The sequence below is a fragment of the Lissotriton vulgaris genome, chromosome 7 (genome assembly GCF_964263255.1).
Source record: "Lissotriton vulgaris chromosome 7, aLisVul1.2, whole genome shotgun sequence".
Lineage (NCBI taxonomy): Eukaryota > Metazoa > Chordata > Amphibia > Caudata > Salamandridae > Lissotriton > Lissotriton vulgaris.
In genome coordinates this window covers 521,866,936-521,893,458 of record NC_141695.1, presented here as the reverse complement: position 1 = coordinate 521,893,458, position 26,523 = coordinate 521,866,936, and the positions used below count along the sequence as shown (strand labels likewise).

General features: G+C 45.2%; 1 protein-coding gene across 1 annotated transcript in view; it reads left to right on the top strand.

Moving 5' to 3' along the window:
• QTGAL (queuosine-tRNA galactosyltransferase) overlaps positions 1-21,040 on the top strand; it is a 2,104,007-nt gene extending 2,082,967 nt beyond the window's left edge. The window contains exons 12-13 of the mRNA XM_086930605.1: positions 18,847-18,938; positions 20,484-21,040. Of these exons, the coding sequence (XP_086786731.1) occupies positions 18,847-18,927 (81 nt within the window). The 3' untranslated portion in view covers positions 18,928-18,938; positions 20,484-21,040. The remainder of the gene's footprint in view (positions 1-18,846; positions 18,939-20,483) is intronic.
• The last annotated feature ends 5,483 nt before the right edge of the window (positions 21,041-26,523 follow it).

Genomic DNA, 26,523 nt, shown 5'->3' with positions numbered 1-26,523 from the left:
TATACAGGGGTCGATGAAGTGGCAGGCCTTCCTCCAGAATTTTCACACGAAGCTCCTCACCATCTTCAGGCTTGGACCGGTACCGCTGAAGTCGCCCCACGTGGGGCGCCAACTGAAGAACCGGGTTTTAGAACCCAGCGGTGCCAGGGATAACGCCCGATGTCTTCGGATTCCCCTGCCTCGGCAAACAGAGACACGGGACACTTCTTGATGACGTCAAAGACCAAATTTATTGGCTGTAACCAGGAACAGAGATCTACGAAGCACAACACGGGTGGTTCGCTAGAGACTGCACAAATTCATAGAGGGGAGCTTCGTCTTTTATGCTAAAAATCACATTCCTGGCTAGCATCAATTACATACAAACTGACCAATAGAAGGGTGACATTTCAAACATATCGCATGAGGACAATCCCACTTTCCGTTGTCCAGCCCACCAGAAATGACAAGGCAGATTTCAACATTCCTGTTCGAACAGGCCGGACAATCCCATCATAAAAGACCTCAACCCAATCAATAATTAAGCCATAAAGGAAGGAACAGAAGCAGATGAGAAACAAGATAGAAGGGTGTGTGCATGTACCATAAACTCAGCAATGTCCTGCTCTTTGATCTCTATCTGACCAGCTGCTTAACAAGGAACTGGCTCAACGAGGTCAGCCTCGGGCAAGGGAGTCAGTTCGGCCAGGTCACACAGAAGTCAGCTAAAGCTGTAGTGTCCCAAAGAATCGTTCGGCCATAGTCCTCGGCCTATGTGAGGGCAACCACACAAAATGGCTGCCGCACACAAAATGGAGCCCGAGGGTTCGAACGAAATCCCTGAATACGTAGTGTTCTCATTGATCGATTATGATGAAAACACTCGTACATACCGCACTCGTCATTTGCAGTCCGCTGATACCAAAATCGTCTATATCCGACGACCTTCATTGAACGGTTTCAGAATGACGGAATCACAGAACCACAGAGTGACAGTTTCCCCACTCTGGCAGTTGCACTTAATATGAAAGAAACAGATCATGCCCCTGATCTGATTTAGAATTCCCGCAGCTGCCAAAGAAAAGGTCAGTGTCACAGACTCTACATCAGCTTCAGGTAAGGGCACTGGTGGATAGCAAGTAAGAGATAGACCACTTGACACGGTACTGCCTCTGAGTCAGCACATGGGGTCTCGGCTCTTTTCTAATCAATACAGTCAACTGAGCTACAGCATGCCGGCCCGAGGTGAGAGCAGTTGCAGGCTGATTCATTTAATTAATTACTGACATGCTGAGACCTGATTGAACAAATTACGAGTGTCATCTGCAGTGCACAGCACTCACAGTGCTTCTGTTAACCTCATCGGTGCTCATGACTATCTCAGCTCGTCATGAGGCACAGTGCAGCTGCACTCATGACGAGCTGAGCTCGTCACGGCCGTTGGAACGTTGCACGCGGGGGTAATTACCTCGCTGTGCTGAACGTTCTAAAAACGGGTGTGGTTGTGACGAGCTCCGCTCGTCATGAGTGCAGCTGCACTGTGCCTCATGATGAGCCGAGCTCGTCACAAGCACAGCAAAGCCGCGCCCTGCCCCCTCCCTCCGTACAGCGGGGGGAAAACACCCTGCAGCGAAGAGGCTAATGTAGTTCCTGTGACAGTCGCCGTTACCCTCAGCTTCTCCCTCGCAGCACCCGGATTTGGTGTCAATGAACTGGAAAGGCGTGACTAATGCATTTTAGTGCGATAATGCGTACCGCCTCACTAAAATGCGTTAGTCTAGCCCCTGATGCGTGGTACTTAGCGGGGCTGTGTGAAAGGATGTACTGCTGAGGTGGCAAAATTACCCAACTAAATTGCTTGAAGTTGTATTGCATGCATGTCGGAGCCAAGAGTTGGATCTAATGCAATAAATGTTATCATACAGATACAGTAAATCCAGATGATAAGATACCCTGATACTTGGGCGGGAGAATAATGCAGCCATTTGCCGCCCTCACCTATTTTGCATCAGCCACAGACAGATACCATGTGCTGAACTGGTTCAAAGTGTGGCGGAAAGGGCTAGGAAGGGTAAGGCTGGAGTTTGATTAGAATATTATCTTCTCACCACCGCAGAACTTTCCTTTATACAACATTTAGCAATACATGTTCTCCTTGCCTGCAGTTTTGGAGCACTTGACCTTCATCGGAGACTGAGCCAAATATCAAGTATATTGCTTACCTCACAGTTGTTTTAAATTAATTCTCTTTTTGCCAGCTCTCTCCAAAGTGTTTACAAGCTCTGCCATGCGCTGCTGCCCCCACTTGAAAAACTCAACTATTGGCAGTTAGAGTCTTGCCCCACTCAAGCAGTAGCTGATCCAGCAAGAAAAAATTAGATCCAAGCTGACCTCTCTAGTCTCACTGAAAGGTATAGTTTAACAAGCCCTTTCCTCCAGGGCCCAGCATATTTGTGATCACAGTGCCTCCTAGGACATTGCGGTAAACAGGAAATACTCTCTCCTTGAAACAAAGCTACAATTTCGGGCAAACCAGGTTGGGGGAGCCCAACTGGTAAACATGCTTTTTTTTTCTATGAGGCAAGGGTCGCAGACCTATCACCCGAGTCGCACACCCCACCCAAAAAGCTGGGGTAGTGGGGTCTCTAGTCTTGGCACCAGGCCCCTATAGTCTGTCATTTTTGGGTATGTTAGCAAAAGATAGTCAGCACAGGATCAAGGCAGTCTGTCCTTCCTCTTATTTTTAGGTTTAAATCTTTTTATTGGTATCATTTACTATATACTCCAAACAGTGCCTTAATCATCAGCTATGTGGGAATGTGGGACTTGTTCAGCCTGCGGATCAACAATTGAGGGAACCCTCTTCCCAGATAGCAAGAAATGTTGGCGCCACAATTAATTCACTAACTTAAGTCGAGGTATGTGGTTTATGGGATCATCTGCCCTTGCCAAAAGCTGTACGTGGGAAAAACATCCCAGGAGGCACGACAAAGGATAATTCAACACTGTTCACGTATCAAGATTAAAATAATGACTACCCCACTCGTGAATCACTTCATACAAATGAACCATATCGCTAACGATTTTAAATGGACAATCTTGGCAATAATAAAACCATCAGCAAGAGGCGGTGATCCAGCCCTTCGGCTGTTGCAAAAGGAGGCATTTCTGATAATGAAGTTTGACACAGCAATAAGAGGTCTCAACAAACTGTCGGAATTAAGCAGCCTGTGAAACTGACTACAGTGCCCAGAATTCAATGCGGCTTGAAATCCAGTCCGCTTCTTACCACAAGCTCTCTCTCAAATACTTCATTCATGCAGCGCGCTCATCGAGCTGCAGATACGTTCCAGGAGACTGAGGCAAGTGTTATGGGCAGGTTAAATGGATAACATTGTTAAGAAACACCAACACGGCACAGGCGCTGAGGTTCGGACGCGCCTCGTGCGGCGGTAAAACGTCTTTGAAGGTGTCCCCCACAAATGTAACACTATTGTCTTAGTTCCTTCCACATCTCTGTGTGACACAACGGCCGCATAAACGCCGCGCATCATTAACGGAATAGGTAACCATGGGGGACTCTTTTCATAAATAACTCTTTGAAATCCCATCACGGGGACCAACCACAATTAGACAGCAATCTCGGAAGAACTACATTTCCTTTGTTACACACACACACGCTTGGTGAGGCAATTTCAGGACGTGCCCTAGCTCCCTCCTCCCCACCATGTGTTTATTTTTTTACAGAACTTCTACGGCTTTTTACTATGAAAATTCTACACTACATTGAAGACTCGAACTATTGCAGGTACAAAAAGGTGCCCAGTGGACCTAAATAGTTAACAGTTTTTTTAATACAAGGTTCTCTTAACTATAGACACCAAGTCCCTCTTTTTGTTTTTATGTTTCCCAGTCAAGGCCACTTCCAGTCCATGTCCTGAGGAGAACCCTAGAACAAGTCAGGGTTTGAAACGCGTTGACTCTGAGCTGAAGCTAGAACATTTGCGGGGCACTGCTGGGAGCTTTTAAAGAAATTATTCCCCTGGTGTAACGACCCCTTTAACATAGATCAGTCTTCAGCCCAGTAAACAGACAGGACCTTTTGAATTAGGATTTGTCTGCCTGTGTTTTCTTTTGTTACTTAAGGACTGGTGTTCTCTGAAGAATTTTGGAGGCAATTAACACTTCATATGGTGTTTATGTTTTGTATATGTATTTATTGAGTATTTTGAGTTTTGATTTATATGTATGTTGGCGACAAATGTGTTCTAGTTGTGTCTCTTGTAACAACATGATGAAATGCTTTCATGTATAACGTGTTGAAATTTAAAATAATGCAAAAATAAATTATGCATACTTAGGATTTATTGGCTAGGTATTGCACAAAATTGTTCAAATAACCTATTTGGTCATTCCCATGTTTCCTAAATTACAGTGGTCCAGGCCAGGTAGTGATAGGACCCAAACCTTCTCTGTTTCAAGTGTTAATCATCAGCTATATCAGAAATCACTTATACAATAGGGCACGTGACAATGAAAACCCCATAGCTGCTGAGAACCCATTCACAAAAGCGTTCCCCTATTCCAAACTGTGTGATTGTGGCTGCCAGGTATGTCCAATGCACCCGGTCAAAAGCTTTATCAGCGTCGACCCACAACACCGCTCGCTCCACCCTCTGATGCTGGTCCTTCACAGTGAGATGGAGTAATGTGTATTGTCACCACATTCCTGGCATCATCGGTCCTAATCTAGCTGCCAAAATTCCTGTGAAAAGCTTTAGTTCTATGTTTAAAAGTGATTTTGGCTGGTATGAGGCGAAAAGTCGGCTGTCCTTGCTAGGCTTTGGGAGCACAACCGCAGAAGCCAAAAGCATTGAGGGAGGGATGTCGGAGGTGTCGCCTATTGCGTTAAAAAGTCTAGTTAAAATAGGTGCTAAGATTGCGCAGAAAGTCTTATAGAAATTGGCAGACAATCCGTCTGGGCCACAGGATTTGAGGTGTTTAAGTCGGGCTATGGCTGATATTACCTTCTCGATTGGGCTGTCCAAGCTGGATGCCTGTTCTGGAGGTAATTTAGAGTGAGTTATCCCTTGTAGGTAGTTCAGTGTTGCCTGCTCTGGAAGGTATTGGGCTGTATAGAGTTCAGCATAGAAGTCACAAAACACAGAAAATGTCTGCGTAATTTGAGCACTCAGTAACAGAGGCATCCAGCACTTTATTAATGGTGGCCGCCTGGTGCTGAACTCATAACTTATTAGCTAGGAGGCGTCTGCATCTGTGCCCCCAAGATAGAATGAACTTCGCAAATGTAAGGCTGCATATTCTGCTCTGTGCAGGTTGAGGCCGGAAAGCTGTGAGCGCGCCACCTCCAACTGCCGCCATACCCAGGGCGCCCCCGTTTGCTTATGAATACGCACCAACTCTTGCACCAGTTTGGAAAGGCCCTCTCTCATCTCCATACGGAGCTTGTTGTCCCCTGAGGCAATTGCAATAAGTTCCCCTCTCGCGACTAGTTTGAGTGTTTCCCATAAGGTAGTAATTGAGGTGTCAGGAGTATCATTGAACGTCAATAATTCCTCCAGACTCTGTACGGGCCGCTGTACCATGGCCGGGCGGTGTAGGATTGTATCATGCAGCCACTAGAAATATGGTGGTCTACTTGCTGGGGGGATTGCTAATGTGAGAGTTAATGCAGCGTGGTCTGTGAGCAAAACAAAAGATAGTCCACCTGTGTTTGGTTGAAGTCTGGAGCGACATAGCCCAAGGGAAACTGATAGGGGGTACAAGTGGCCAACATCTCCCCACCCAAGCCCAGCCCCAGACGTTCCTCAAAGGAAACCGACAATGGGAACCATCTGTTTGTCCGCTGCCTTCCCCTGCACCTTAGGAATGCGAGGGTCAGGGGGGTCCCCGGCCAGCAACGCCAGAACCACCTGTCTTCCTTTGGCCATAGTGTCTGTGTTTCTGTAACATGGAGGCAGCTAAATCTTAATATAGTGTAGGTTTTAGGCCTATGAACTGAAGTGCAGGATGTCTCTCACCGCGCTGAGTATGTGCTCCTTCAGCTGAACATCCTGAACGCATGTTAGGATATCAGCTGGCAGGACCGGAGCCGCCTGCCGGGACCCACTCTACTTGTGCGATCTAATTTGACTCGTAAGTCCGGAGGTTCCCCTAGGAGTGCACAAAAAAGATCGACAACCAAGGCCTCTATATTTGTGTCCTCCACCCCGGTCGCTATGCCCCGAATCTGTATGTTGTTACGCCAGGGCTGGTTTTCCAAGTCCTCCATGTGGGCCTGAAGATCCAGATGTTGTTCGCGCAGCCAAAAGATCTCCTGCAGGAGCCTCTCAATCTCCTTGTCCCTGGTAGTCTTATGCTCCTCTATGGTGTTGATCCTGTCTCCCAGTGAGTCCAGATCTTGGTGAACCTCCCTCAGGTCGACTGACAACTCCCTCTTCATTGAGAGAGTGTGGAGAAGAGAATTGGGATTCAGGAAAAGTGCAGCTGGTTGGGGCCTCTGCTTCATCCACCTGTTCCCTGTCTTCTGTGTTCTTCTGGGGAGTGGGGCCCTCATCCAGCGAGCTGGGTGTCTTGAGGAGAATATCTTTAACCAATCTGTCTTTTCTCTCTTTACCGGTGGCCATTCCCGAATTTGTGCTCCTCAAAGATCAAGGCGGCTCGTAGGGGATAGGCTCAAGGGGCCACACGTTTTTCTGGGATCCAAATCACCTGCTTATGCTCCAGGGCGGGGGCGAACCAGGCGTCGCCAGCCAGCAGTGGATGGGCCTCAGTCCGGCCGCGATTGCCAGGCCCACACCACAGGGCTTACTGCCCTTCTCCGGTAGGGGATAAAGTGGGAGGAGGGGTCCCCAGCTCAAAGGGCACTGTGAAGAGGGGTCGATGAAATGAACAGCAGGTCAGCAGGGTTATAATTCATAAAATATCTTTATTGTATCCTCTAAGTAAGAGACCTCATCCTTCAAAGTGCAGCAACAAAAAATGGATTTACATTATCTTCCGAAAATGAGCATGGTCTTAGAGCGGTTTCACTTCGGAAAGAGAGTACAAAGGCAGGATGAAACAGTAGAACAATACGTCACATCTCTTCGCAAGCTTGCTTCAACTTGCTCTTTTGGAGGGAGCTTAGATGAGCGACTCAGAGATCAGCTCATGCTAGGTTCTTCTCTGGAAAAAGCCAAAGATAGCTTGTGGCAAAAGGACAGCCCTTCACTTCAAGAAGTTATAACTGCCTTGAAGTTGCATGAGCATTCTAATACCTGTGCAGAAACCATTCGCAAAAAGAATGTTGATGAAAAAAAGAGTACAACAGAAGTTAAAGAGGTTAAAACGTCTACTCCAGCCACGTCACATAAGACATCCCAACCTCGTCGCCAAAATGAAGAGGGGTCGATGAAATGAACAGCAGGTCAGCAGGGTTGTAATTCATAGAAGATCTTTATTGTATCTTCAGAGTAAGAGACCTCATCCTTCAAAGTGCAGCAACAACTGACTCAGAGTTTGAGGCTAAACATTCTGTCATAACTACATTCGACATTAGAATAAGAGAAGAGTGCATGAGCCGTAGAACATCATCAGAGAAGCTGGCACAGCTTCCGATAAGGACACTATACACTGCCTCTTTTGAGCTGTCTCCCCAGGGCTCTCACCCCGTCGCTGACCTGGGCCTCTTGATGCCCTCTCGTGGGCCCCACCAGAGTCACAGTGAGAGGGGCCCCGGCTGCCTATGATAGAGGGTTTTAGGTCTGCTCATGTGCGCTCGATCTAGCCAACGTGGTCGCTGCAGTGTGTGCGGCACTGAGGGGAGGAGGGAAAGAATGCAGGACCAGCCCAGCCCCTGATCTCTGATACTAGCTGTGGATGTCCCACTCTGGTCTCCGTGACCAGGCCAGGATCCCCCGCCTCTCTCTGCAGTGCGGCACAACTCAGTGGGTCACCTCAGGCCCCCGCCGTAGCCGCTCCTCACCTCTACTGTTCCTTAATCTGTTGCTTCCAGAGTAGGGGGGACCCCCACAGAGGCCGAAATCCCCAGGGCCTCGCTGCTCCCTCCGGGCCGGTCAGACTACAGCACAAGGCCTCCGTCTCAGCCTCCTTCCTCACTGGTGGCAGTGCAGGGAAATTTCCAGAGAGCTGCTCCACTCCGTTCCGGCTCCACTGCTAACCGGCCCGCCCCCAGCGCTCACAATGCCATGCTGGGGCCATTCAGAGTGCTGCTCTCTTTGTCTCCTCCACAACAATCTCACTACCATGGCCAGGCGGCGTCTTTCACCAGTGGGCAGATATCTGCGATCGCTGGGCGCCCCTTCCACTCAGCCGATATCAACGAGCAAGGGGGCCGGACAAACCCCCCAAACCCCTCTAGCACTCAGAGGGGAGTCAGGTGGGAAGTGCTGTCTTTGATGGTCCCCACATACATAGGCTGTGGCTGCGGCCTGCCTGGGCGAGAGCAGAGAGATGAAAAAGCGCGTCTCACCAGGTTGCCATCTTGGCCACGCCTCCCTTCCTCTTATTTTTATGCTTATTACCTTACAGAGACATATAAGTTTATACTTCTAGCATTTGTATAGTGTCTTCAACAATTAGTATGGCACCCAGAAGCTTCATTATTGTGAGCGCTGTTTCATGTGGTTGGTATTCCAATGTTCAGAGAGAAAGAGCTTAAATATGTGCGTATGTGTTTGTGGGTGCCCACTTGCACATGAGGGAGGAAGAGTGCGTTTCTGTCTGGTAGCAGAAAGTGGGCATGTCAAGAGACTAAAATTAAAAGTAATCTTCTAGATTGATACTAGGCCCAGTAAACCCCCAGGAGAGCAAAAGGATCTTTCTCTGGAATTGTCTACTCTCAAACTACAGGCAGCTGCTCCTCCCATCTATACATTTAGCCATGGGGCACACAAGCTCAAGGCAAAGATGGACAGGGATACAATTGGAGATCCTATATATACTGCCCTTGATTTCTAACAATGCTGTGAATCCAGATTTTTGAGGGTTGAAAGAGGAGTACTTCTGAAGATGCCGAAGAGCCTGTATTGGCTCACAACTAATTTGAGGTGGCTTGGGCAATGCTGCCAATGTGTATGACCTTACCATGAGGTTAACAGCTCAGTGTGAAATTGTGAGCATGAGTTGGGGGCAAGGTGGCATAATGACTGGTGCAAAAACAACAGTTGATGGACAGAATGCAGAACAATGTCATACATTCACCCCAGTACAGAGATCTGGGCCTAAATCCATATTTTTTTTGCTCACCATGCCATTCCAGTTTGAACCCAGCGATATGCAAATCTCTCTTGACCCTGTGCCCCATGGGAACAGTCCAGCCCGAACTGCCAAGCCAGGTTCTTCTTGGACTGGAAGCAAGCATCCTAGGACCGGTTTCTGGCTTTCAGCTCTCATCAGCCAGGATAGCTTGATTCCATCCAGTGGCATGGGGAGCACCGGACTCACGTCTGAGCATACCCGTCGCACTCGGGGTTACAAATGCAAAAGCAACTGTTGATGGACAGGATGCAGAGCAATGTCATACATTTACCCCAGTACAGAGATCTGGACCTAAATCTATTGTTTTTTCGCTCACCATGCCATTCCAGTATGAACCCAGTCATATGCAAATCAGTACCCCAGTGCCCCATGGGAACAGTCCAGCACTAGCGCTGAATGTGATCAATGGATCACCAGAAAGGAGGCAGACTTTCTCATAAAAAAGGACCCTAGGGTACCATATTTCTATATCTTGCCCAAGATCCATAAAGCTACTAGGCCAGTACCAGGGAGACCAATAGTCTCAGGGATAGACTCTGTATTGGAGCCCCTCTCACAATTTTGTGACCATTTCCTTCAACCCCTTGTGAAAAGCATTCCCTCATACATTCAAGACATCACGGATGTTCTACGAATACTGGATATAATCCAGGACACAGGAGAGATTGACCTTTTGATTACCTTAGATGTTGAAGCCCTTAATACGAACATCCCCCAGAGGGCCACTCTAGAGGTAATTGAGGAAAGACTGGGTCAAGAGCCTTGGAACTCTAACACTCCCCAAACCTTCATCATGGAGTGCGCCACTTTAGCCTTGACGGAAAACTATTTCGAATACAGAGGCAAGTTCTACCACCAGACCCAAGGTACCTCTATGGGCAGTACTTTTGCCCCCTCGGTGGCCTGTCTGTATATGGCTAAATTTGAGGGTACACATATACACCATGAGTCAAATCCCTTCCGGGATAACATCAAAATGTGGAAACGCTACATTGATGACATCCTGATCTTGTGGAGAGGCCCACTGACTTCACACAAAGGTTTTTTGGTATGGGTCAACACACTAAACCCTCACCTACATTTCACCATGGCCTCCTCACCCTATGAAATTGCTTTCCTTGATTTAACTATCAGACTAGAAGCAGGATCCATAAGCACCACCATGTACCGTAAACCCACAGACCGTAACAGCCTACTACACTACAAGAGTCACCATCCGAGGGCTTTGCGTACCAACCTGCCCTTTGGCCAATTCTTACGAATCAGGCGCAATTGTAGTGCTGTGTCTGATTACAAGAAGGAATCCGGAATTCTCTCAAGGAACCTACTAGACAGGGGCTATCCTAAGAGTGATGTTCTCAAAGCTAGGAAACGGGCCAGAAATAATAACCGAGAAGCCCTTCTTGAATGGCGGGAAAGAGTCCCGGTTGAGAACCAACCGATCACCTGTGTGACCACATTTACCCCATTGTCCAATAAAATCAGGAACACGATCAAACATCACTGGGGCATACTCAACACAGGAGACCTGGTCCTAGAAGAACCAAGGTTCGCCTTCAAGAGGTCACAAAATCTGAAAGACATCCTAATCAGCACCAGACCAAAGAATGCGAGGAAAGAAACCCAACTAACCTTATGGCATCTACCCCCGTGACGGGCCATTACCCTTGTGGCATGTGTGGGGTCTGCAGATATACCTTGACACTTAAGACCATACAACTCTCCGAGACCTTCAAATGGGAGCTCAGACAACACACAAATTGCAACACATCACACTGTATATATATGCTCATGTGCCCTTGTGGCTTACAGTACATAGGGATGACAACCCGTCCCATCAAGACTCGCATCATCGAACATCGCAGCAATTTTCGCTGCAAAAAGACCCACGCAAAAATGTGTAAACATTATGTGGAGTTCAACCATGATGAAAATTCTATGAAGTGGGTAGTTTTAGAATCCAGTCCTAACTGCCCGACAAAAGCCCTCTTCAACAAGGAACAGAGATGGGTGCATCGATTGTCTTCTGATAAACAGGGTCTCAACGAAGACATTCCCTGGCACTCACTATAGACTTTAGAGCCCCTCCATTTGTCACCGTGACCACCCACATTCCCGTGTCTTTACATCTGACAGAGGCACTCACTACAAGCTTATCCAACTTGTGGTCACTCTCGCCCTTGTCAGTGCCACTACCCCCGTTGACCTTGACTTACTCACTGCCATCGGTCCCCTACCACACATGCACAATGGTCCAACTGTAGATAGGGACCATATTCAGTCATCTGAACCTTTCTGTATAGACAAGCTAGTCTTTGTGCCCCTCACATCATGGCCGCCACATTTTTACACGAATCTGGCCGGGGGGTACCCACGATAGGCGCACAGATAATTGATAGGCACAAAACCCTATAAACAAAAAAAAACCCCTGTTCCCCTCCCTCCCCGCCGTGTTTTTGCAACTAACCCAAGGCACTGGCGACTACGTTATTTTACACCATCTTAAGATGGCCGCCACGTAACCGGCCCCTCACATGTGATCTGACGCAGTGGGCGGTGACGTGACTTGGCGCGCCGGTCTACCGGTGTTGTTTAAATAACCCCTGCCGCCGAGCTCACACATCTACTCGAGCTCGGCGGTTATGGGTAGGTCACTACACACGGACACAGGAGACTGGAGGTGAGTGCGGTAGCGCTAAGCAGGAGGTGGGCATTTAGACCCTCATTCCATGCCTATCACTTGGTTTTGCTTAGCCTGCTTGTAATAATTCAGGGGCGCGCTTTATCTACCCCTACTTTAGCCACACCCTATGGGCTCATCCCTGATGTACTGTCCCGCCGATCCCTCATGTGGCCATTAGTGTATGACCAGTAGGTGAGTAGGGAACTATATGTGTATATATATATAAACGTATTACAGGTCACAGTGTGGGTTTGTTTTTGCCTTTAGCAACTGTTTCATCTGGTGTCTGCACATGAGTCCTGCCGATTACTTGACACACTATGGGCAGGCGATCACTCTAAGACTGCTGCATTTTTAACAAATTTTAACAAATTTTAAAACCAATGTTTTTAGCCATGACCTTCACCAATCACAGTCCCTGTCACAGATTCAGTTATTGCGTGTGCTCCTCACCCTGTACATTGCACGCTCAATACACATGGCATGCGGTGGTTGTGTAAAATCACTCCCATTACCACCAGCATGTCAGTATTTTTACTTTCCCTGGCAATGTTGTGACTTGCATATCTGTACTGAATATAATAACTTTTGTTTCCTTATCTCTTCTCTATGTATAGGCATAGGAGAATCCACAGAGGTAACAAACACAACACATATGACACTAGCATGTTGTTGTTATTATTACTTTTCACTTTCTTAAGGTCCTGAAGAATCGCGGGTGAATAACCCTTTGCGAGAAACATGTCGACCACATTCACTTCTAGCCTCTTCTAGGGTCACTCGACCTAACCTGTTGACACCTAGCAAGCTAGCCCCACCTTTTATTTGCAGCCAGGGGACCCCCAGAATAAAGTCAATTCCGGTACCCCTTGCTACATTTTAACTATCTTACCACAGGAGTACACCACCCTGCCCACACACCCCCACCTCACCATAAGGCTGTTGGATAAAAAGATCTCCGCCAAAGAGCCACTCTTTGAGGTGAGCCCGTCGGGGGTTGCACCGCCTCCCCGACGAGGAGCAACCGCCAATGATGAAGCATGACACCCTTCTGGGTGTGTGAGGCAACTACATCCAACATAATGGATGCCCCAGGGTATCATTGGAACACCCTTAGTCACGCCAGGTAAAACTTCCCCTACTTCCCTATCTCTCTACAGGAACAGTGCAGCAACCCCCCTTTTTTGTATCAACAGTCCAGCCCGAACTGCCAAGCCAGGTCCTCCCTGGACTGTAAACAAGCATCCAAGGACCGGTTTCGGGCTTTCAGCCCTCATCAGCCAGGATAGCTTGATTCTAGTGGCATGGGGAGTACGGGACTCACGTCTGAGCATACCCGTCCCACTCGGGGTGACAAATGCAAAAACAACAGTTGATGTACAGGATGCAGAACAATGTCATACATTTACCCCAGTACAGAGATCTGGGCCTAAATCCATAGTTTTTGTGCTCACCGTGCCATTCCAGTTTGTACCCAGCCATATGCAAATCAGTCTTGACCCTGTGCCCCATGGGAACAGACCAGCCCGAACTGCCAAGCCAGGTCCTCCCTGGACTGTAAACAAGCAACCTAGGACCGGTTTCGGGCTTTCAGCCCTCATCAGTCAGGATAGCTTGATTCCAGTGGCATGGGGAGCACAAGACTCACGTCTGAGCATACCCGTCCCACTCGGGGTGACAAATGCAAAAACAACAGTTGATGGACAGAATGCAGAACAATGTCATACATTCACCCCAGTACAGAGATCTGGGCCTAAATCCATCGTTTTTTTGCTCACCATGCCATTCCAGTTTGAACCCAGCCATATGAAAATCAGTCTTGACCCTGTGCCCCATGAGAACAGTCCAGCCCGACCTGCCAAGCCAGGCCAATCATTAGCAGTTAACTCCAGAGAGCAGAGATCGAACAAGGCTATCCGCAACAGTCCCCATAACCTCATAGAAGGCAGGTCAACCCAATTATTCAGGCAAACACCAGACGTTAGTGCCAGCATTGTGCTTAGACAAGATAATCTCAGCATTCCTACAGTGTACAAGTGAATTCTAGCCGCTATGCAGTCAATTTTACAAAGGTCTAGAAATCTGATTGTAAATATATTTTTGAAAATCTTCATACTGTGGTTTGTATCACTATAAGACATAGTGTAAAGCAACAAAAAAAATGGGAAGAAATTGGCATACTTTTAGTTAAAAGATTCACAAACTATACGAGGTTGACAGGGCATGTTAATTCCATGTAGCACCCCAAAAATGTAGACATCCATATCCCCAGCTGTAAAGAGCCATATGAGACCCATCCTTAAGCCTCTGTTATTTCTTGTACAGGCTTGTCATCTCCCCTTTTGCCCAGGCAAGGGCCTCCCGGGTCCCAGCACATCTCAGGTGGAAGCCCTGAAGTCTCGCCATTGATCCTGTTAAATTGCCTTGGACACCCTGTGACCTTGTAGAGCAACTGCTAAGCCTGTCTGCATGAATCAGAATTCCAGGCCCACCAGTCCACCCTGGGGTAAGGGAGGGCCCTACAGCCTCACAGTGGGCTTGCGTCCTGCTTTGCCACCATCAAGGCTGCGTTTAAAAATAGGAAATGGTAATTGTGAATGTTTGGTAACGCCATATACCCAGCAGTGCCACGTGCAGTCTAATCTTTATGGCAGTGTCCAGTGCTCGGGACAGATGCCTCTGTCCCCTCCCAGAACTGCTGTGTCTTGGGACACAGAGTGTATGGAGCAGGGATCCTATCTCAGCGCAGTCATGCAGACATCTGTCATTGGCAATCTGAGCAATTTTATGTATTTGTGTTCTGGTAACGTAAGCTCTGTGAAAGATTTTAAGCTGCACTAACCAGAAGCCCAGCCATAAGCAAATCAGTCTGGATCCTGCTCCCCAAAGGTAAAGTCCAGCCCGAACTGTTAGGCCAGGTCCTCTCTGGACCAGAAAACAAGCATCCCAGGACCGGGTTTAGGGTATTACTCTGCATCAGCCGGGCTAGCTGGAATCCAGTGGCACAGGGAGCAAGGGACCCACGTATGGGAATGCCCTTGGCCATTTAGGGAAAACATATCTAACACAACATGATGAAAGGAGTGCTGAAACCTTTCAGACACTCACCCCCAGATCTCGGTTACATCCATTGTTCTTTTGCTCAACATGTCACCCCAGTTTGGACCCAGCCAAATTTAAATCAGTCTTGACCCTGCTCCCCATTGGTACAGTCCAGCCCAAACTGACAAGCCAGGTCCTCCCTAGAACCGTAAACAAGCATAGCTGGGCCCAAACTGGGGTGGTTTAGTGAGCAGAAGAACGATGATGGATTCAACTCAGACCTTTGACCGGAAGGTGTGTCTCTAAAAGGTTTTAGCACTCTGTCCATCATCTTATAGTGTCAGTGAAAAATGTACACTCTGTAGCAAAAGAGGACATTTTGCAAAGGTGTGCCAAAGTGTCAAACGGAGCAGTGGGAAAGTAATCGTGGTGACTGAAGATAAGGAGAGCGATGATGGGGACCTGATCAGTGAAGTTCAGGATATGCTTCTCATGGTGGTTTTATGTGAAATATGGTGATCCGGATGAGTGTGTAGACCCATATATAAATATTCAGGTTGGAGACAAAATGTGATGATCGCTAGTTGATTTTGGTGCCGGAATCACCATGATCACTCAGGAGCTGTTTCAACACACCTGGGAAAACAAATTGCTATTGGCCCCAGACCGATCCCCAGTGTCCTACAAAGGATGCAGAATTGAGTTGCTGGTATTTTGAAAATATACTAATGTTCAAAGGGAGACATAGTCAAGTTAAAATCTATGTGAAGTTAAAGGGTTGAACATCAAGGGTTTCATCAAGGAAAACTCAGTATGTCCACTCCAATTTGATGTAGAGCACATCCCTAGGTAAGAAACATTAGAGCAGATTACCTATCACGTTTTCCTAGCAAGAGAAGTGTCCATAAGAATGATGGGGCATATTACCAAGCAATAGCGATAATTATCGCTATTGCTTGGTTAGAGACAAAAATTTACCGCAGAGCTGCAGCGATTTTTATCGCAGATAAACCTTGGTATTACCAAGGTTTATCGCAAATGCGATAAAAATCGTCCGCAATGCATGAATATCGCTGAAAAGTCAGGGATATTCATGCATTACCGAGCTAATGCTCTTAGCCATGTTATCCACCTCCCATTGGATAACATGGCTAAGAACTGCTCAAGGCAGGTGTTAGCTTTTGGAAGTTGGTAATAGGAGATAGCGATGTTAGCGACTGTTTCCAGTCGCTAACCTCTTGGCACGCCCACTTTGCATGTCATTAGTGATAAATATCACTGACATGCAAAGTGGGGCCCAAGATGGTCGCTATCTCCTACTAGCTGTCGCTAACTGGTGTTAGCGACAGCTAGGTAATAGGGAGATCATTTTATCTCCGCTTTCTTGGCTTTTAAAGCCAAAAAAGCGAAGATAAACCCCCTTAATAATATGCCCCGATGATTCTGATGATGAAAGTTGTGTAGTTGATGCTGCGGAGGTTGAAAAAGTCTGTCCATTTTCTGAAATGAAATGGAAGGCTGCCACTGGTGAAGATGTTGATCTCAAATTAGTATCTAAGTACATAAAGGAGGCTTGGCCTAAAGAGAGAACGCTGCACCCTAAGATCCAACCATTTAGTAAAGTGTCTGAGGAGTTATCTCTAGAAGATGGGTTAGTGATGAGATCTGATAAGTTAATTCCTCAAGAGATACTAGAAAAAGCTCACAGGGTCATTTAGGGGCCACACTTACAAAACGCACGGTGTCATGTGCTCTACTAGTGACAAGTTTCTGAAGACAGCCAGCCTTCCTTTAATACCCATTAAGTGCCTGCTGGTCCATGGCCAAAATTAGGTATTGATTTAGTGAAGCCGTTCAATTTGCTTCCTTCCCACTCACTATATACCTTTGTACTCATTGATTATTATGCCAAGTGGCCTTAAGTCAAATTTGTGTGGGAACCTGATTCTAGAGCTGTGTTAAAGTTTCTGAAGGATGTATTTGTGCAAGAAAGGTTCCCAGAGGTTCTTGTATTGGACAGTGGGGTTCAATTTGTCTCATCAGATGTAGAAGAGTTCCTAAAGGCTAGTAGTATAAAACATTTCAAGAGTTCTCTACAACCCCCCAAACTAATGGTTTCTTTGAGCGTCTTAAACGTGTTTTGGTAGTGTGTGCAATGAGTTCTGTTGAACATATGTGTGCTGCCCACAGCTGTTCAAAATATGCTGTGGTTTTACAGGACAATGCCACATTCATCGACAAATGTTTACCCCTTTGAGTTACAAAAAAGGTAGGAAACCTATGACCCAATTTAGACCTGCTTGAGTGTTGAGATGGCTAGAAAATGTTTTATTTTTTGAGGAGTTAAACACGGTTGTGCGCTCAATTGTTACTACTGCTCAACAGAAGCAAAAAGAGTACTATGATGACAAAAAGAGCGTGTGTGTTAAACCACTCACTGTTGGGGACCATGTACGTATAAAAAAAATCCATGTTTATTAAGAAGAGAGACACCAAGTTCTTGCAACCAGTTATGGTAGCCAAAATACGAAGCAGTGCATGTTGATGTTCGTCAAAGTGGTTAAAATGTTACCCAACCAAAACAGAGCTTAAACAGTTGTTGGGGGCAAGAAAATCTGGGACAAGGGTCTTGTTCTCAAAAGCCACATGAGTCTGGTCATATGATGTCTCAACCTGCGAACCTATGATTCCTGTGATTTACAGATAAATCCTCCTTTTGTAATAAGGAGGAATGTACAGACAAATCATCCTTTCTCTTTCAAGAAGGAGTATAGCTAGGGTACCGTTTTTCGTATGTCTTTGTTATTATTCTTATTTGTTTGTATTTTACTTGTTTGGTTAGTTTTTCAAATATAAATTTAGTTTCAATATGTTTGTTAGTTTCACCCTTTTTCCCCTTTTTGTGTAAAAAACTTACGTTAGCATTTGTAAGCATGTTATGAAGCATATATTGAGCACTGTATATATTGGCTATAAATATATATTGCTCATTTGTATATGTTGGTTATGAAAGAGGAAAACCCATGTATTGTTCTGGTTAAGCTCTATGCCACCAGAGTTGTTTGCCAGATCATCATGCTCCTTGTGGAAAGTTGGCGTGGAGCGATCAAATATTGAATTGGGCGGGAGTTAGAGATTGTCATTCCGTGGAGTGTGCCTGCGAGCAGCTCCTGGTAGTTTTGCTGTTTGCTGCAGAAATCATGGAGTACCTCGTCAACCAATCTCTCAGTCCGCCAGCCTCTTTTAAATTTGGGTGGTCTTTAAGCTTTCTGTTGATGGCGCGCCAATTGGCTCCTTTGATGGAAAACTTCCTTTGATGGCCTTAAATAATAGGGACCATTGAAAGAAGGGCATTAGACCACCCCCAGTTTAGGGTGAACAGTGTATTGTCCATTTTTCTGTCCATCACCAAAAGGTAAAACCTGGTGATAACGGACTGGAAAAAACCCCACATAATGAGCACTCACCCCACCCTGAAAGTAAACTCTCAGGGTGTGTGGGTCATTATTTTTTTGTTTGTCAGAAGCAAGATCAGAGTTTGGGAGATTGTTTCTGAAAAAAAAACACTTTGTAAAAGTTTGATGAATGGCTCTCAAAAGAGATGGTGTCTGTCACCAAACCTTTTGTACCCTGAAGGGGACCACTGTGACCTCCGCCACCCTGATAACCAGAGAACTGTCTGTAAATTAGGCCCTTAGTTTTATAGTTGGATGTAATGCATTAAGGTAAGCATTTTGTCTACTTATTTTACTAGATCAAATAATAATACTTTTACAATATTTTAATAACCTGCACAGCCATAAAATATTCAACAGGTGTAGGAGCGCTTTAAAGATGTGACGTGGTGTAATTTCCCTTAGGATTTGACGAATGGAAATTTTGAAGAGAACTTGCAATCACTGAATTTAAAAGAAGGTGTGGATTATTTTCACTTCAGCTAACAACGGATGAGGTATGTATTTTACAGAGTAATATTACTTGTTTGTTTTTAAATTGAATATAAATCAAGTATTTACATGCAATTACACATCAAAGGTGATACAGATTGTTTATAGCATAAGGCTTCTATGAAATTCGGAGCAGGGTGCAGGACATACTTCAGTGGAATTCGGTGAGGATAGGGACATGAGTTATACTGGATGCTGCCACCATTCAGGCCACTGAGGCTTGAAACTTAACACTGAAGTTTGCTTTGGGAAGCTGTGCCTTTTCTTAAGTGTAGGACGGATAACTAATCCCAAACAGAGAAGTTATTTGTCGGGATTCTAAAGGAAAGATTATGATTGATAATAAAACTTGATGATTTTTGTGTTTGCAACTACTTCCATAGTAAATGCATTCGGGTTTGTCAAAGACTGACAGTCCTGTCTTTAAATTGTCCAAGTCTTTGCTTGGAATTATTAGTAAAGGGAATGCCTTCATTAATTGTTCGTTCTGGGTATTCTTCATTCTTTGGTTGTATATAGGGGCGCCAGGTTTTTTGAGTGCATTGCAGTAAGGAAGCAGGGACAGTGGCCAATATGATAAATGCATAACTCATGAAGTGGACATAATTTACACCCTTTATTTACCATAAACGGAAGCTATCAGTCTACCATTAAAGTCGTTGTTGGGGTTACAACAGCTCACACCTGCTCAAGTTTGGGCTCACCCCAAGAAGATGAACCTCTAGAGGAAGACATTATGAAGCTGCTAAGAATGAGCAGCTCTTACTTTCAGGACACAAGCAGTTTCATACATTTGCCACTTCAGACGTCCCAAGCCCCAGCTCAACAGAACTGCTTCTTTTAAAACAAAAATCATAAAATAACAGACCATGATTTTCAGAACCCAGACAATTTAAAGAGCCAATAGTTCTGGTATCCAGTTCTGTTACAAACATGGCATACTGCAAAATTCATATGAGTTGCTTCCACAATGTAACCACAAAAGCCAAAAATATTTAAAATACTGTAATGGTAATTGAAATAACCAATCAATCAAAATATTTCAGAAGTTCTTGTCTCCTATTCCTGAAAGCTTGTAATATAGTCTTCAGCTTCTGATTCCTGAAAACTCTACTACGCCTCCTTGCAAAAATTGTGGTGCTGCTTCAATTTTTGTCAAAAAATATTAAATATTCGCAACACCATAAAAGTTAATCCTAAATCACTTTTTTCCCTCCTTGTGCCTCTATCACATGAGCTTACGTAAAGATCAAAAGGTGACTAAATAAATAATTACTTTGCTGAGTTATTTTGGATCTTGGTTGAAAATATATTATATAATGTGTTTTAGCTCCAAATGTACAAAAAGAAACATACATTTCACTCTTGGACCACACACAGATAGGTTAATAGGAGAGAGATTCTAATACTATGCTCAACTTTCTTTCAAATTAGACTTGTGCTTACTTCCACTGCTTTGAGCATGGGTGTTGCCTGCTACTGTAATTATACTTATCAAACATAAATACCAATAGCATATTTAATATTCCTAATGTATGCTTTTTTTTTAGGTTTAGATGGAACAACAAACAAGATACTGCAATCAACATTGCCAGAGATGTAATGTGAAAGTGACCGTTGTCTGGATTATAAACTGTTTTTTAGGGACTCCAACAAATAGTAACAAGTACTTGCCTTATTTAGCGGTCATTTGTTCTTGAGATTAACAGTCTGTTTATGACAACTACTCATTAGTATTTTTATTATTTTAAGATTTTAAGTATTAATCTAGAATATGGTATACCTAAAAATATGTGCACTTTAGTTCCAGCCACATCGGCATGGTTTGGTAGCACACTAATCTTGTTGTTATCAAGTAAATGTTACACAGTACCATTGCAATATTTTGCATTAAGATTTTGTTTGTACAATTGCCAAATCATTGTGATAAAATATTGTGATATATAATCTATAGTTATTTTACGACGTACATGTTTTCAGTGGTGTTTGTACTCATCAGAACTTCCTTTGAAGGATGAATTTTATTTTGGCTGAGTATCTTCAAAATGAATTTTACCATTTTACCAACAACAAGCATTTGAGCATTTAATAAAATAATAATACCCAACTACTTCTGATCTTTTGTATCGTTCGAACCCCTTGACAACTCTTATAATGCGGGTGAAGTAGGATGACTAAGGAATGCCTAAGTAAAGAATCATCTGTGTTAAGATATTTATAGAATAGATTTAGGATTTTAGTACGTTCTGTTGGGAAGCTGTGTGACCTACCACCACATATTAAGTGAGTGGGAAGCAATAGCAGCCACTATAAAATCCATCAGAGACCATTTTTACTTATGCTATGGCCAGATGTAGGTGGCTAAATACCGGTCGGTAACGCAAAAATTCTGAGAATTTCTGCGTTACCAACCAGTATTTGGCCATGTACAATGTAGGTAACACCAAACGCCATCGCAAATAAGGAATCAGTAAGAATAAGGGAAACCAGTTACCGATTCCTTAATTAGCGATTACAGACACCTAAACACCAAATACCGAATCGCTAAATAAGAAACCCTTAAAAACTCGCAAATCGATGTACCAAAATTCGGTAATCCTGAATTTTCCATTTTTCGGTATTTAGGAGTCGCTAATTACCACTGTCTCAAAGCAGGTGGTAATCAGCAGCACTGCATTTAAACAGCCCCAAAATGCAACAGTGTGAACACAATGGCGACCCTCTACGTCATTGCAAGGCGGCTACGTATGCAAGCAGCAGGATTGAGGATCTGGAGACGGGAGGAGCGCTTGTACAGACTGCGCGTTAAACTGTTCCAACTGACTGAGGCTGAAATCCATGAGATGTACAGGCTAGACCTCCAAACCATCCTAGACCTGATACGGGACCTGCACCCACTCCTGGAGCATCAGACACCAAGGGCGCATTCTATACCATTACATGTTCAGGTGCTCTGTAGCCTGCACCTCCTTCCATCAGGTAGTTACCACGGGGTGATAGCTGTGGCAGATCGTGTGTCACAGAGTTGTCTGTCCCGTTTTTTCAACACTTTCCTGGATGCCATGATGCAAAGAATGCATCACTACATACGCTTCCCCAGCACACAGGCGGAATTGCCGAAAATAAAGATGGATTTTTACCAAAAGGCACAGTTCCCACATGTAATAGGGTGCATTGATGGCACACATATACCAATCTGCCCACCTGCAGCTACAGAGTACATATATCAGAACCGCAAATCTACACATTCCAACAACGTGCAGGTAATATGCGATGTGGACCACATCATCACTGACATTGTAGCCAAATTTCCAGAGAGTAGGCATGACTCCTACATATTCAGGAACAGTGGGATCTACACACGTCCGGCTGGGGGCGAATTTGAAGAAGGATACCTGCTGGGTAAATCAATGTGACACACCCCAATGTATACCTTGGATGAATGTGTTGGTGACTGTTATTAATGGCACTTCCTTTCTCACTCAGGTGATAGCACATATGCCATGTGGGCATTTATCCTGACTCCATACCTCAACACCCATCCACCCCAAGTGAGAGAAGATACAATTTGGCACAAAGATCTACGCGCAACGTTGTGGAGCGCACATTCGGCCTCTTAAAAAGTGGAGGTGCACGTCAGTACTGCCCCATCATCTCCTGTAAAATAATAGCAACATGTACCATGCTGCATAACCTTGCCACAAAGAAAGGAACAGCAGTGGAACTAACGGACTCGGGGGACGAGGGGGAGGATTGTCCACAGCCAGAGCACAGCGCAGCAGGTGTGGCAGCACCACCAGATGGAGGACACAGACGGGCTGAGATCACACCCAACTATTTCGAAGTAAGTAAGGAGACACAGCCAGCTACTGTAATTGAGTGACGGTGTTTTATTAGCATAGCACACCGCCACAACATGAAGGGCTTAACATTCCAGGCCAATATGCAATGCAGATTACATAGGCGAAATGGGTTACATCACCCATTTCGCAATACCAAGTGATGGCTGGCAATACTTCCTGTGCCAACGCGCAGCACTGCTGCATTTCCTGGGCACACTGTCCTCACTGGCAGTCTGTCCTGTGGCAGCGCTGTGCCGTTCACTGCGCCTCATGGACTCGGTTATAGGCGGGCGTGATCCTACTGCGGCTAGTTGCCTCTTCACTATTCCCCCCCATCACCTGCACCTGTACTGGCTATCTGGTTTGTCTGTAGCACTTCCAGTGCACTGGTCACTGTGACCAGCTCCCTTGCCACGTCACGACTGCAGTGGGCCATCTCCTCTTGCATGGCCACCGAGCGCCTGCCGAGCAGAGAGGTGGCAGTGAAGAGGCGGTTCACCACTTTTGTGTAGTAGTCCAGTTTCTGCTTCTCCCTGCGCCTTGCCAAACGGTCCTCATCCATTTTGCTGCACAGCAGCCTCACTGCCTCAGACATGTCCCTCATGCCCTCAGCCACAGTATTGTTCATGCTGCTGATGCCCTTCTGGATTTGCAGCATGTGTCTATTCATGTATACCATCTGCCTTTGGACTGATCTTATTGCTTTGCCTTTCAGGCGCTGCATCTTGAGCATGTAAGACCGGCAAATACACTTTGCTCCTTGCCTGTGAAACTGGACTGGCTTCCCTTGCTCTGCGGCGTCCAGAACTTGTGTGGGTGCACTCGGTGGGGGACTGTATGCCTGCACTGTTGGCATCCTCTGCCACCGTGGACTGTTGGCCTCCCATGCTGTCCTTCTCGGACACTTCCATCTGCTGGAGGCTAGCCACAGTATGACTCCTGGCTCTCGGTGGTGTTGGTGGTAGTGATGGTGGTGATGGTGGTGGTGGTGGTGGTAGTGTGGTGTGCTCTGCAGGCAACAAGACCTCCTCCTCCTCCTCCTGTGGTCTCTCTCTTCTGGGTACCTTTTCTGTGTCCCCTTCTGCCGCCCTGCGTGATGGCTCGCCTGTGGAGACAGAATATACATTTGCTCACTTGCCTGGCAGCATTTGCATAATAATAAATTTCATGACTGCCGATCAAACTGACTGTCCTCTGCTTGCTAATTGCTGATGTGTGTCACATGCCTTTGGGTTCAGTGGACTGACTGTTATGATATGTGTTACTTCTGGGTTGTTTGCTGTGCTCCCTGCCTCTCCAACAGCTTCAGGATCAGTGCAGCTGCTTGGGTGTAGCAACTTCCTGGTTGTGAGGTCATGTGGAAGCACAGAATTGGCAGATTCAACAATTTCAGATCTTTTAAAATACTGATTTGCTAATTACCAAATCTGTATTAAGGAATCAGTAATAACGATTCGGTAATCGGGAATCAGTAATTTTCGATTTTTACCAAATCGCTAAATATTACCGATTTTTACAGTTTCGGTAATTTTTACCTACATCGGAAATACGGAGTTCTTAATAGCGAATTGATAAAATTCGCTATTAAGGACTCAGTATTTCGGATTTACCTACATCTGGCCCCTAGTATTTAACAGGAAATTAATATAAATATATCCATGATGTTTTCTAGAAGTATTTTAATGTTCTTTAGAAATCCTTTAGGTTGATTCTGTAAAACATTACTTAATCATTTGCTAATTAGTCAGAGTTTAGGCAAAATGTTATTTTTTGAAAGCCCACAGGTTAGCTCGTAATGTAGGAGATTGCATATCATGCCACACTGTCCTCTTTAGCCAGTGCAAACCCGTCTCTCCACGTTTTTTGTAAATATTTCCAGACCCTGAATTGCAGCCAACCTAATGGTCCTACAGAAAGTGCAGAGACAAATAGAGAATGTAAACTGGGAGTAGCAAAAAAACACCGCCTGCAAAGAAAACTATTTACCTCTTTCTGGAGATGGGAAGGTTGGGGGTCCTGAATGTCTTGGATTACTGGCAGGCCAGCTTAGATTTCTAGTGGAGTGGAATTGGGATGTCACTGAGAAGCACTGGTGCTTTACTGACCAGGTTGCAGTCGGATCTAAATTATGCTTTGGTTCAACAACAAACATAAACCATGGGAAATTATCTGTCTCTGGTTACATGGGATGCTTTACAGGCTTGGGTTAGGGTGGGATGCATAAGGGGTCTCACCTCTTTCTCTTCTCACTGACCCCATCATTGATAATCCTGAATTCAGCCCTGCGGCAACAAGGGATGCATACATATCTTGGCAGAACGTGAATTACAAGACGTTTGCGGCTTTTGTGATGATAAAGGGGTACAATCTTTTGAACAATTGAAAACCCATTTCAGAGTTCCAGTGTTGGACTGCTTTAGGTATTAGCACATGAAACATTGGGTAACACACTCCTCGATTAGGCCTTAAGCGGGTAGGTCCCTCACTGCTTTTGAAAAATTTATTATAACTAAGAAAAATCACAAACATCTGTTTGACACATATAAATCCATATGGTGCCCTTCTTCTCCATCGGGAGAACTCCTACAGAGAAAGGTGGTTACCGGAACTGGAGCGGTCCCTCTTTGAGAAGGAATGAGCTAGTATATGCTCCAGAGTGTGTGCCACTGCCGAAAGTGTAGCAGGGAAAGCCTCCTTGTTAAAACTAGTTGATACTATCTCCCACTATGGTGAATGCCTGGAACCCAGCGAAATCTGGAGACTGTTGGAGGAATTCTGAGGGCGCTGGCACCCTTACTCATTTGCTGTAGGGATGTCCAAAATGAAAGAGGTACTGGCGAGATGTATTGTTCAATGTTTAGTACGGACATCCTGCAGTTTCCCACTTATTTCCTTTTAGCCTCCCCAACAGACAACCCCTCCGCGCTGTGATCAGCCTAGCTTCACAGACTCTAGGGTGTACTGGGTATTGTATTGTATTGTTATAGCATTTATATAGCGCTTACTACGCTGAAGCGCTTTTTCGGCGAGTAGCACGCTACTCCGGGACCCATAGAGGATTAGAGTTGAATTAGTATAGTGAAACATGCAAGTACATTTTAAGTGGTGGTTAGGTTAGTCAGTTATTTGGATTTGGAATGATAGCAGAAGGATAGAGGAGGACAAAGGTTTGTATTTATATAGCGCTTGTTGACGCACGCTATTCAGGAAGCCTACAAAGGATTAGTGCTAAATTAATATGGTGAAATATGAAGTAATTTCAGTGGTGGATATTAGTCAATTACTTGGAGTGAGAAGGATAGCGGAGAGATAAAAGGGGAAGAAAGATTTGCATTCATATAGCATTTGTTACCCCTGATGGGTGTTGAATCGCTTTTCTGGCGAGTAGCATGCCACTCCGGAACCCATAAAGGATTACTGTTGAAAATGAGTATAGTAAAAATAAAAGAAATATGAAGTAATTTGAGTAGTTGATATGTTATTCAGTTATTTGGGTAGTATATTAGTATAGTTTAATATGGAATTTGAGAAGTGAACATGTTAGTCTGTTAATTTCGATAGAAAAGGATAGTGGAGGGATAAAAGTGAAAGTTTACTTTTTTTTTTTAAATGTTTATGTCTTAGCAATAGGAGGAGGCTTTTGGATGAGTAAAAGGGAGTTTTGGAGGGGAGGACTCAGAGGAAAGAGTTTAGAAAGGTTTGTTTTAGAGGATCGGTATAGTAAAAGAGGTGTCAGATGATGCAAGGA